This window comes from Podarcis bocagei (genome assembly GCF_964188305.1).
Source record: "Podarcis bocagei genome assembly, chromosome: 3".
NCBI lineage: Eukaryota > Metazoa > Chordata > Lepidosauria > Squamata > Lacertidae > Podarcis > Podarcis bocagei.
Genome location: NC_138127.1, coordinates 79,095,282 through 79,108,102, shown reverse-complemented (window position 1 = coordinate 79,108,102; position 12,821 = coordinate 79,095,282). Strand labels below are relative to the sequence as shown.

Below are 12,821 nucleotides of genomic sequence, written 5' to 3'. Positions count from 1 at the left end.
TTACAGGAAATAAACTGTCAACAACAAGTAGACCAGCTTTACCATGAAACCAGCAGTCAATATAAAAGGACAGGTTTATGAAAGAGCTGAGAGTCCTGCTGCTTTAATTTTTTTTTTAAAAAAAACCTCTTACTTTTTTAAAGCTCATTTATTCATAAATACAAAGCTACATAATTCAATTTATTTCAAATATAATACTTCCAAAATTCATATTGCACTGTTTCACAAAACAGTCACCTCTCAGAAAATTTTGTAGTGGAAAATACCTCCAATAAACCAGATTAGCCAATTCATCGTTTTCTGCTAGTTGAAGATTTCAATAGCCAGTCCCGTCTATATGGGGATTGAGAGCCCTTCCATTTTCAGACCTACACTACTCTAGCTACAATCAGCAAAATTTTGACAAAAGGCTTTTGTTCCACAGACACATCATCCTCAATCCAATTAAATATATTCAGCATTGGAGAAAGTCTCGAGTTTGCTCTTATCAATAAGGTTGTATGATACAAAATTTGTTTCTAGAATTTATAAGTATACTGGCACATGTCTTCAGTGTGCATTTACAACTGAATGCTTCAAACATCTGCAACATATTTCCACATACATTGTATTAAACATAGCAGGGCAAAATCTCTAAAGTACAATCTAAAAAGCAAGCTCCCTATTAGTTGCATTTATGTCATGCCTTTCTTCCTGAAGAAGTCCAGGGTGGCAAACTGATCAATAATAATAATACACAATCTAAAACAGCAATATAAAATCATATAACGTGAATAGAACAGAAAATCTGAGGATTCAGACATATAATCAGGGTGCAATCTTATGGGTCAGGCAAAGCGAGGAAACTATTAAAAAACTAATCTGATGAGTAACGGTATCAGGAAATCAGTGTTTTGGACAATGCAGAATAACTGCTGTACTAATGTCACAACCTGTTCTGTTGCACCCTTTTGGCAAGCTGACCTAGGTAAAGCATGTCAACACAGCATACTTAAAACCAATGCCACTCTATTCAAAGAGCCATCACTGCTCAATGTGACAAAGAACCATTGTCTAAAGATACTAGATAAGAAAAGTGAGAAGTGCTGGGTAGTAGCCTAACAACTTAATACAAAGAATACCCCTTGGTGGTACATACCCACCAAGCTTACACAAGAGGCTTCCATGATTTCAGTAGCTTTGTGAATCATCATAGTCGTACATATAATTAGGATTGGTTTCAAAAATTTGAATACATGGGTTGAGCTTCAGCATGAGGCTTCTTCTCCGATATCAATTCTAAAATTGTTGCTGTTCATTCACCCATGAATAAATGTGGTATTCAACATTAATTTCAGGGGCCATGTCCAGAATTTAAGTGCCCACTCTCGAAGTGAAAATCCCCAATTCTCTTCTGGGATTTTTTAAAGCATTTTGCTAGATAAATGCTTGCATAATAATTCTTTATATCATTTGTTTATTCACAATAATTTTGTGGAAAGAGCAGAACCTAGTTTTACAGAACCTACAGAGCAAGCTATGGGGAACCTCTAGCCAATGGGCCAAATTACGCCTGCCATGGATCCTCATTTGTCAGGTGAGGCCATTTCCACCAAACTATGCCCACCTGCCCTGATGTTGTATTTGAAGCCAAGGAAGGAGGCAGCTGCAGGGAGCTTAAAGTGCCCTCCAGATTGTTCCTTGAATCCATTCATACCTACAGTTGGGCACAGCAGGCTTTTTGGAAGGCAAGATGTCAGCTCCAATCATCTGTCAACTCCAATCACACCTTCAAAAAGGGTTGCTTTTAGTGCTAATTGGCGCTGACAGCGAACATCTTTTGAAGTTGCCAACCATCATCATAATGACATCAAGTAACTGACAGGCTGGCAGCCTCACCCATCTGCTCGCAAGGTCAGCATACGGCCCACTGGCCAGAAGATGTTTCCCACCCCTGGCATAGAGTAGAATGCCCAATGCACATCTGAGCCTCTCTTGTGCCAATTAAAAGAGCCAATTTCAAAGTCAATATACATTCTAGCCAAGACAGATTTTACATTTACCTTAAAGATGTGGGGGAACCCACATTTGTGTCTTGTGTGAAGAACTCACAAGTCACCAGCTTTGCCAAAGCGCTACACCTCTGGCCCTCCTACTATATTAGCTTTGTTAAGCTATAAAATAGCTTATAGACTCTTGAGAGTCCCATGGACTGCAAGAAGATCAAACGTATCCATTCTTAAGGAAATCAGCCCTGAGTGCTCACTGGAAGGACAGATCGTGAAGCTGAGGCTCCAATACTTTGGCCACCTCATGAGAAGAGAAGACTCCCTGGAAAAGACCCTGATGCTGGGAAAGATGGAGGGCACAAGGAGAAGGGGACGACAGAGGACGAGATGGTTGGACAGTGTTCTCGAAGCTACAAACATGAGACTGACCAAACTGCGGGAGGCAGTGGAAGACAGGAGTGCTTGGCGTGCTCTGGTCCATGGGGTCACGAAGAGTCGGACACGACTAAACGACTAAACAACAAAGCTATAAAATATCAAGAAAGCATACAGGTGGACAAAAAAAAAAGTGTTGAGCAGCCCTTTGAGGAGGTGGAGGATGCCTTGGAGGCCATTTCCACCTGTGGATCCTCAGAGAGGTTTTCTTTCTCACTACTCTGGGTACCATGTAAGGGCATGCCTTGACAGAGGCTAAGCCTTTTGGCACAAGCCAAAGAGCTCTTATAGACTGTGAAACAAAAGCCTGTAATTTCAGTCCAAGACCAGCTGGGAGAGGAGCAACTGATCTGAGGACAAATGTTTGCTGCTGCCACTGTAATAGTCTGCTTTTCATTTTACAGTAACATGAAAGCAACTAATATTAAAAACAAAGCTGCACAATGCAAATCATTATATTAACTCATGTGATCCCTTAATTAAAAGTTAAATTAATCCTGGTGCTAAAAGAAACTAGAGAGACACTTATCTAAATGCCTGGCAGGTTACAATTGGCACGTTTTGCTTACCTGAGCCGCACCACACTTCAGCCAGGTGGCATTCAGTCTCACCAGGCTCTTTACACAAATCCACTACATCTCTGCAGGTCGTTTCTGGGGTGATTGGCACTTCAGTGAAATGTTGCTCGTTGTTACTGAGGTACACAGTAAGAAACATCTGGAAGAGAGCAGATCAGAGTCCCATAAATCCTAAATGTATTTTATCTCTGGTTCTCACTGATGTAAGTTTCTAGAAGCAGAAACCTCAATGTTAGCTCTTTAGTTTTCTTCTATGTGACAACCTGACTGGAATGGGGACCAAATATACTGCTTCAATTATTTCTCTATATAAAGCAACACTGTATAGCAATTGGCTACAGAGGATAAAGACATACAGTGGTACCTCGGGTTACGAACTTAATTCATTCTGGAGGTCCGTTCTTAACCTGAAACTGTTCTTAACCTGAGGTACCACTTTAGGTAACGGGGCCTCCCGCTGCCACTGCACCACCATCGCACGATTTCTGTTCTCATCCTGAAGCAAAGTTCTTAACCCGAGGTACTATTTCTGGGTTAGCGGAGTCTGTAACCCGAAGCGTCTGTAACCTGAAGCATCTGTAACCTGAGGTACCACTGTGGTGGTTTGCATGCTTCATCCAAAAATTTACACACACACACACACACGAGTAGTACCTTGGGTTAAGTACTTAATTCGTTCCGGAGGTCCGTACTTAACCTGAAACTGTTCTTAACCTGAAGCACCACTTTAGCTAATGGGGCCTCCTGCTGCTGCCGCGCTGCCGGAGCACGATTTTGGTTCTCCTCCTGAAGCAAAGTTCTTAACCTGAAGCACTATTTCTGGGTTAGCGGAGGCTGTAACCTGAAGTGTATGTAACCTGAAGCATATGTAACCCAAGGTACCACTGTATGTACACACACACACACACACACACACACACACACACACCGTCCTTCTGCCTGGGTTTCCCCAGCCACTCTGGGCGGCTCCCAACCGAATATTAAAAACAAAATACAGCATAAAGGATCATGCTCTTGTATGTAAAAGTACAAACAGCTTGAAAGGCGCCAACTCCTGAAAAAAAAATCCTTACAGCTCAGATGAATGCAGCTTTGGATAAGGCACAGAGCCATTTCCTAGAACATACTTGCTTAATTTATAAATATATATATTATTTGTATGACCCAACTCAGCCAAAAGCAACATCACACAACTCCAGAGATTAAGTTCAAATAACCAGATAAAAACTTGTTGCTATTTAAAGTAATACATTTAAACGGGTGGTATCTTGCTATATGAATCCCCAACCACCTAGTGCTATATACAAAACTGTTTGCAATCCCCTAAAGAGGTGCTAAGCATCTGGATTTCACCATCACACGGCCCCGTTATCACTCCAAAATTAACAAGCTTACAAAAGGAACAAAATCCATGTTAATTAGAAAGTCACTCTGGAAGTACAGAATATTATGTGTTGAAAGAGCCAATGTTATCTAGCCCCACCTCTGCCCGAAATCTGTAACCATTAATCTTAAAATAATGTCATAACCTTCTTCACTTTGTTTCAAAATAATGCATTTTCTAAGTCATTTTTATATACTACATTGCAATTTAAGTAGTGGTCATTAGATTAACTCTGAAATCTATTTGAGCTAACCATCCTCTTAATTTAGGCACTGAAGGTTAAGTTGTGGTAGGCCTTACCCTAGCTCTGTTTTAAGAAATGGCAAAGTGATCCCTGAATAAATTCATTAACTCTGCAGCTGGCCGCTTCTTCAGGTTAAATGGTATGTCCAGTATTCACTAAAGGTGCTTTCAGCCGTAGTTTAGGCTAGGCAAATTGCAGGCAACTATGATCTAACTGATGACTAAATAATTAATCCGTTTATTTGCTTCCTGGAGCTAACTTGAACTTTGATATCTGCAATAGCTGCCAAACTTAAGGTTTCTAGCAGCAAAATATCTTCAACAGGAGTTACTACCATCCCACTAATTAATATTTCATTTATAGGTCTATCAGCAAAAAAGTTTAAGAGATATAAAATCAAAGCCAGAGTTCCAAGCCAGACACTCGATTCCAACACACACTTCAAATTATGTGACAGCACATTGAGTTACGCAGATTAGGTACATGAGAATACGCATTTCCCTGTCATTTAAAAATAACTTTTAAAACTTGTTAACATTCAGGTTTGGTTAGACATCACATCAAACCACAGCTTGTGACTGGGTAGCATACAGGAATTAGAAACCACCGTGTGTGCTACATATGGGTTGACATGATGTGTGACTTGACAAACTATAGGCATGGTGGCCATTGTTCTGCCTCCAAAGACCAGCACACTGAATGGAGCGATGACCAGACACACAGCTCTAAACCACAGGTGTCTGTTTAAATATTTACACGTTCAATCCAAGGTTTAGCATGTTGTCTGAACTGAGCTGCTAAATCAAAACAAGACCTCATCTCTCATAACACATTTTAAAGCAATAACTTTATATTTATGCACCACTTTTTCTTAAGACATCAAAGTGTTTCCCATATCTTAATAATACTTTCAACAGCTCTGTAAGGTGAGGCAGTATTGTCACCCTATAGCAGATGGCGTGGAAGGAGCTCAAGATTAGCTTAAGGCTATCAAGTGAGTTCCCAACTCAGCTGATGTTATACTAGTAGCTCTGAGCTCATAGTAGTTACGAGCATCCAAATTCCTAATATATCTTGATACAGATATACAATATATAATTTTAACCAGCATACCACATCATTGCTGCTACCTAGATCTAGAGTTCTTAGTTGCAGACACTTCAAACAGAAGGCACGAAATCCTCCTTCACGTTACATTGCCAAAAACAAACTTTGACTCAATGCACCTTGTCATTTTTCATATACAATTATGTTTTCAGTATGTGAAACTGTGTGCCATAAAAGCATATAAAGATGCTAAAATTGTATTAGAAAGTACTGATAAAATTCACCAAGAGCTGCATTACTAGTTGACCATGATTCTAGAAAAGAAAAATCGGCTAACCATTGGGGATGTAGGTTCCTTATAATGCATCGAAGGAGGCTGATGATTCTTGCTGAACAGAGAACCTACCAGTGTCAGAAAGGGAAACAACTGGGGGGCTTTTTTGTGGGGGGAGGGAGGAGAATGAGTTTGTATCTTTGAAAATTAGTATGTGGGTGGGATATCATTCCTGTGTAACTTGCATAGATGCAAGTTACACCTTCTCTTGCTCTCACATCATCTGTTACCCAATTGTAATTCAAAAACTTTTCTACACCTTCCTTCATCAAACACCTGCCTGCTCACATGCCAATTATATACCTTGAACATCTCTACATCATATTACTCGCTGTAGGGCAGAGCTCCAACACACCCTGCAGCCGGAAGAAGAAGGTGAAACAGGAAAAACGAGTGGGGATTTGAAGCGGTAAGTTATAATGAGAGACAGCCTGCATTAAGTGTATTTCTTCTTTGAACTATTCAGTGCTAAAGCTATGCTAAGGGTTCTTTGAAATGCCAGGTTCCCCAGCACTGTTGCCAGATTGCTTATTGTAAATATAGCTTTACTACACAAACCCTTTTGGTAGAAAGTAATGTTTAACCTTCTCACATATGAGGAGTACTTTTAAAAAAACTGTCACCTTTTTCAATTCTGTGTGCCATATTTCTATTTCTAACTACTGATATGCCCTAAAAAAAATCAACTTAATTTCAAAATCCTTTCTACAATTTTCTAGATGTTCACAAGAAACAGATTAGCTGTAGCTCCTCGTGTCAGGGATATGAATACAAAATGGTAAGAAGGAAACTGTATTCACCCTGTTAATCACAAACATGTTTGTTGTTAGCCATTGCAGATTTTATTTCATCCTTCCTCCAAGGAGCTCTGGAGGCATAATGGGTTCTCTCCATCCTCACAAGCAGTCTGGTCTGGTGGGTTGGGTTGAGAGTTGGTGACTGAGCCAAAGTCACCAAGTAGGGATTTGAACTCGGGTCTCCCCAACCTTGTTCAACAACACTCATGTGTAGACTCCCCTTTTAGTCAGCGGCGCACACACACAATACGGGCAATCTTCAAGTCTTTTATCTTATTCTATTATGTTAATCACTTAGAATTTGATTTATATGCTTATTTATATCAAGTTTTCAAAACCATTTGAGTCACCTTGTTTCAGGCTTGAAGATCTACAACTCACAAAAATGTCAAGTTAACTCCAAACTATGCAGGAAAGGAGGACAGACCTGTCTTATCCCATTTCTTCTAAATGAGAACAAAAACAAAAAGACTTTAACGTGCTATGGTCAGGCAAAGAAGGGCTTAACTTGGATTTAAAAAATACATAAATGCAGATGGAAGATGAAAACGCTTCTTTCACCTTACGCCTTAAATAAAGAGTGCATAGAAAGTATTACCTTCAAAACTGAGAAGCTGTTTTCCTTTTGCAGTGACACAGCTGTACGGTTTTTTTAAAAGGCATAGAATATTAGTTCAGGGAATGCACCACAAAGGACATTTCTAAAGGGTACCGTCCCCTTCACAAACAGGACAAAAAAAATAGCCACAAGGCTTACTTCTCAAGTTCACAACATGTCAAGGATGGAGTATACATGAGGTAGCACAAGAGACATTTACATGTCCGTTTCCTATGCAAAAAATCAGCATCTGTATAGGTGACCTTTCGTGAAGCTGCTGTACTCAAAGCTCTAACAAAATGGTATATATATCTTTCATTAATCTGAACTTCAGTGGTACAAAACTACACTTCTGATACATGTTTAAGCCACCAATAACTGTTTTTTAACTGCAGTGTTTTTAAAGGCCCTGTAAAGATTACAGGATCTACGCAAAAAGAGCTAGCATCACATAAAGCCAGTCTAATGTACTTTATGACTATCAACATTCAATTCTATACAGCTGCTCTTCTCCATACAGCATAACTGCACACCTGCATTCCAGAAAGAATGACATAGGCAATAACCATTTTTTAGAAACCATAAAGGGCTTCTTAATTCATATTTTCCAACGAGAACAGAAGTTATTTTAAGCTGAGTAGGAGGAAACAATAAAAACCTAGCAATTAAGCTGTTACAAAAATTATATAGACGCACTTCAACGGCAAAACAGTGCTGGAGTTTTTCCCAAACCAGAAACCCATTTAAAACTCTAGTTTCCAAGTATTGTTCATTTCAACAGTTTACCATATCTCAGAAAGCAGAGGTGTAACGTCTTCACAGGTAGACCACAAAGAAATCAACAACTAAAATGTTTCTTTCTTTGACTACAACTTTCTGAATGACAAAAGGCAGTCTGTACAATGGAAGGTTTTTAATCTAATACATAGCATTCCATACTAATATATAAATGCTGCTTTCAAATGAAACCAGAAGAACTGGGGGGGGGGGGCTAACTCTGCTGCAATTCAAGAAAAAATGCAATCACACACCTTTCAAGGCCAATTATTCAAGTATTCAACTGTTCAGTGTTAGCATGCCTGAATTTCTCTGTGCTTAAAGACCAAGTAACACTAAAACCAACCTACTAAAAATTATTTCACCCATTTAATACATTGCTATCTTGTATTATTTCATAGATAAACTTCTCACTGCACTAGGGCAAGACTCAAGAGTAAGAGAAAAGTAGATTTACCTATATCTATCGGTGGTGGTCAGCACATGTTCCTGCCTTGTGAGTTACTGCAAATAATATTCAGTTTGTGCAGCTCTGGCATTTAGCCACAAATATGAGAACGGAAGTTATGATGCAAAGTAGGTGGAGTACAGTAGGAAATGCAGCATTATTCTGGGACTGAATAAGACGGGAGTGTTTTCCTCTTTATTTGTCCCATAAGAGAACCTAAAACGCTTGACCTTTTGCAACCCTGAGGCATCATGATCTCCATCGCTTGCATTATGAAAGGTGTCAAGTTTCTCTCTGACAGTAAGAAATAATTCTGAAATCCAGAAGAAGAACACATGCACCCAAAATGCTTTGAGAAACTTTGTCTTTTAAGAGTGGGAAACTGAGAGAAAAACTAAGCGCAAATGGGCCTCTGAGCATTTCTATCTTTGCCATGTTAAGACGCTCACAATCAGCCCCACTTATGAATAATCATCAGTTCCCATATATTGAGTCACAAACCATAAACCTCATCTCCGCAGAAATGTGTTCATACTGTTTTTTAAAGTGAGACCACAAAACAGGAAAATGTGGTCACACCTCACACTCACAACTTCCAAGACAGAAAATTTCCTGAGAAATCTTTTCTACTTAGAAAACCTATCCCTGCTAACGAAGTTGCTATAGCAATGTGGATGTCTCCTCACCTGCAAGTTCTTTCTGCTATTTCATGCAAGCTCTCAAAAGCTGTCAGCTGGGAAATACTTACCTGAATTAACCCTTGATGTTGCTGGTAACAACTTGCATCATCCCTGAGCACTCGCCACGCTAGCTAAGGCTGATGCAAGTTGTAGTCCAACAACATCCAGAGGGCCACAGATTAGCCACCATTACTTTAGGGCTTTTGCAACACCGTCCAAACCCTATATCCTGGCCAGGTATCACCAGGCAACAGGGCCTCTATCTTAGCTGAACTGAGTTTGTTTTTTGGTCCTCATCCAACCAACTACTGACTCTAGACATCTATTCAAAACATATTTTCCCTCATCTGGATTTGATGAAAAGGAGAAAGAGCCTTACTCCAAAAGATCTCCCCCAGAGGGTAATATAGTACAGCATTCCCCAAGCTGGTGCCCTCCAGATGTGGTTGGATTAGCTCTAGCAGAAATGGCCAATACGGCCATTAGTCAGTAATGGACTTTACAATCCAAAATGTCAGAAGGACACTAGGATGGAGAAAGATGATATAAATGTTAAACAATATTCAAGACAGACCCAAGAACATAAATACATGGTGCCAAATAATAGCTGCCCAGTACCACCTTCTGAAACATCAGGAGGAGTTTTGACTGGAGAGAACCCTCAACTTCAGAGAGTCTGTCCAACTGGATACCACCCAGCACAGGTTGTCCACCAAAGTTGTTTTGGTTCTAAAACTGGATCAGAAGCCAACTAAACTGAGTCCAAATACCAATTCATCCAGGAATGTTGACACCCATCACTCATTCAATCACCTTGCAGTAGCCAAGTTTCTTTACTTGCTATTTAATTTCTCTCCAGAACTTCATACTTCAGTCAATGTGGTGCTCTCCAGATATTTTGTTGGGCTCCTAAACCAATTCAGCCCCATCCAGCAAGGTAAGCAATGATGGGTGTTGAAGGTTAATAATATCTGAAGGGCACAATGTTGGCTATCCCTGTTTTGCCTTTTCAGGGACAACATTATCCTTATAATAGGAAGTCACACTGCCTAAAACTTGATAGATTTAATTAGACTGGTCACCAAAATTTGGACTGTATTGTTTATGCCTCATTTCATAGACCCACATCTCTCTCACACACACAAACCAACTTCACAAAAGATTCAGTCCTTTTGATTGTATTCAGAGCAGACCATACTCACCTCTATATTTGATATGCTGTCAAAAATGCACACTGTCAGCATTCAAAAATCAATACTGTTTTCAAACAGAATGAAGTCAGCAAAAGCACCATTTCTGCAATAAAGATGTAGCTTTGCTAATGCACCAACATACCGAAGGAAATAAGATTGTCCCCTCTACTATGTTAGGTTTGCACAACTTGTTAAAGTTTAACCCTATCAAAATGACATCTCTGCAAAATAGAGTTGTGAATACAGCAACACCTTAAGCTTCCATTGTTTAGTTTCTCATTACTTACGTCAGAAGCACAAGCAAGCTTTGTGCTTCAACTTTGCTTAAAAATAAGTCCTATAGTTCCACTGTGATGCCACTCCCATCAGAGTTAGAAATGCTGTTATGTGAGGCCAGTGGGTGGCTGGACTCCAGCAAAATTGTATTCAGAGAGAGGCTCTGAGGGATGCTATTGTATGAAAAACTCAATTGTTGGAAGTAAACATGCGTACAATGCTATAAAAAGGAAATTCAACATCCTTCAACCAAGGGTCGGTTCCAATGTTAGTAGTACCAAATTACACTTTCAGATGGAGGCACTCAGTGCAGAAGCCATGATGTCTGTAAGCATAAGTAAGTGGGGTTCATTACATGAAGCCTCCATTCTTCCTAGGTGCTTGTGGCATGCCAAACCTCCACATGATGTGTTGATCACACAGCAAATATACTTCCATGTAGAGCACGAGTTTTCACGTGATAGCTGAACTAGACCTTACATACTAGATGACATTCCATCCCAGCTACAATTCTTACAGACTTCTCTGTTGCTTGGTGATGAAAAGGGTGGTGCCACCTGAGGTTCGCAAGCAGAGGATACTGAAGAAATGGAAACTACCCTAATTTGATGCTCACCTTGCCACAGACTTCCTGACACCAGTAACCCTGCATCTACTTATTTCCAGGAGCAGGCCTGTAAACAGAGATTTGCACTGAAGACAAGAAAGCATGCTCATACTTTTATACCAAAACATAGCACACATTTTCAATCGTAGAAACTGAGCTGCATCCCAAGAGATGAGAAACAAAAAAGTTATCTTTGTAGAGAGAAACCAGAACAAATCTTTTCCAAACCATACAGAATTGATCTGTACTATTGTTTTAAGGGAATCCGTCTCTACTCAAACATTTAAGCAAAACCAACAACAGCACAACAAGTGTTATGACAAACACAGACTCTACACTACCTTTCTGACATCAAGGGCCTGTTTATATATACAATCCTCCTTGATCATTGCCAGGTAGGAAATTTAAATAAAGAATTGTGAACCCATGGGGTATCATAACTACACAGTTATATCCTGCTGCAAACTCCACACTCTGCAGTAGCAATTTCACAGACAAAACAACATAATAGCAGTCACTTGAATAGCATGTACCCATGTAAAAATGAGGCTCCATGAGTGCTGCACATTAAAGGGGGGGGGAGAATTCAGCTCTACTGGTGAGAGTCTGTACTGTACTGGCAGTCACTTGCCAGGGAAGCTATTGTGCTTTAAATGCTACTTTTAAGGTTGCTTTTATCTGCCACCTTACTGTTATCTTGGATTTTAATTTAATTTGTTATTGTTATTTTGTCTGACACACTGGAAGTTCAGCTCCAAGGTGACTTTACAATTTTTAAAATAAAATATTGGCATTTTTAAAAATTATTAATTTAACTTCTAACCCAACCTTCCTCCCAAAGAAGCTCAGAGGGGCAAACAAATGATACCTAGCTCAATAAAAAACATCAATTAAATGTACTTAATTGAACTTAATGTGGCAACTTCCATGCTGAAGGTCATTCAGAAAAGGAATGAAAATGAAATATCCACTATTGCAATGCCTTTGTATTATACTGCCTTTTGTATATATATCCATGTTGTGGCCTTATTCAGAAAACTCTTATGTTAATCAGATTCTGAAGGAAGAGGAGAGGAAACCTGTACCTATAAAGCCTGAATTTGGTATCTACTCAGTTTAAGGTACCCAAATAAATTGGGTACCTTCTGAATTTGGTATCTACTCAGTTTAAGGTACCCAAATGAAAGAATCTTCAAGTCTATTTCATGCTATTTTTCAATCAGAAAATAGTGTCCACTCACAGCTTTTAAAACACTGCAAGGTTATGCCTTTCCGAGAATATTCAGCATTAAAATTCTGAAGCTAGTGGCATTAAGAACATACGAGCCCTGTTACCCTAGACTAGACCAAAGAACCCTATAATCCACCATCTGGTCAGCAGGCCCACACTGACCTAGAGGCAATATTAATATCACCTGATCTTTCTACAAGAACA

At 39.6% G+C, this 12,821-nt stretch overlaps 1 protein-coding gene across 2 annotated transcripts in view; it reads right to left on the bottom strand.

Annotated features, from left to right (window-relative positions):
* TP53BP2 (tumor protein p53 binding protein 2) overlaps positions 1 to 12,821 on the bottom strand; it is a gene marked incomplete at its 5' end in the record, with an annotated part of 68,119 nt that overhangs the window by 35,709 nt on the left and 19,589 nt on the right. For both annotated transcript variants that reach the window (XM_081186361.1, XM_081186360.1), the window contains one exon: positions 2,993 to 3,140. In XM_081186361.1, coding sequence (XP_081042487.1) covers positions 2,993 to 3,140 — 148 coding nt within the window. The remainder of the gene's footprint in view (positions 1 to 2,992; positions 3,141 to 12,821) is intronic.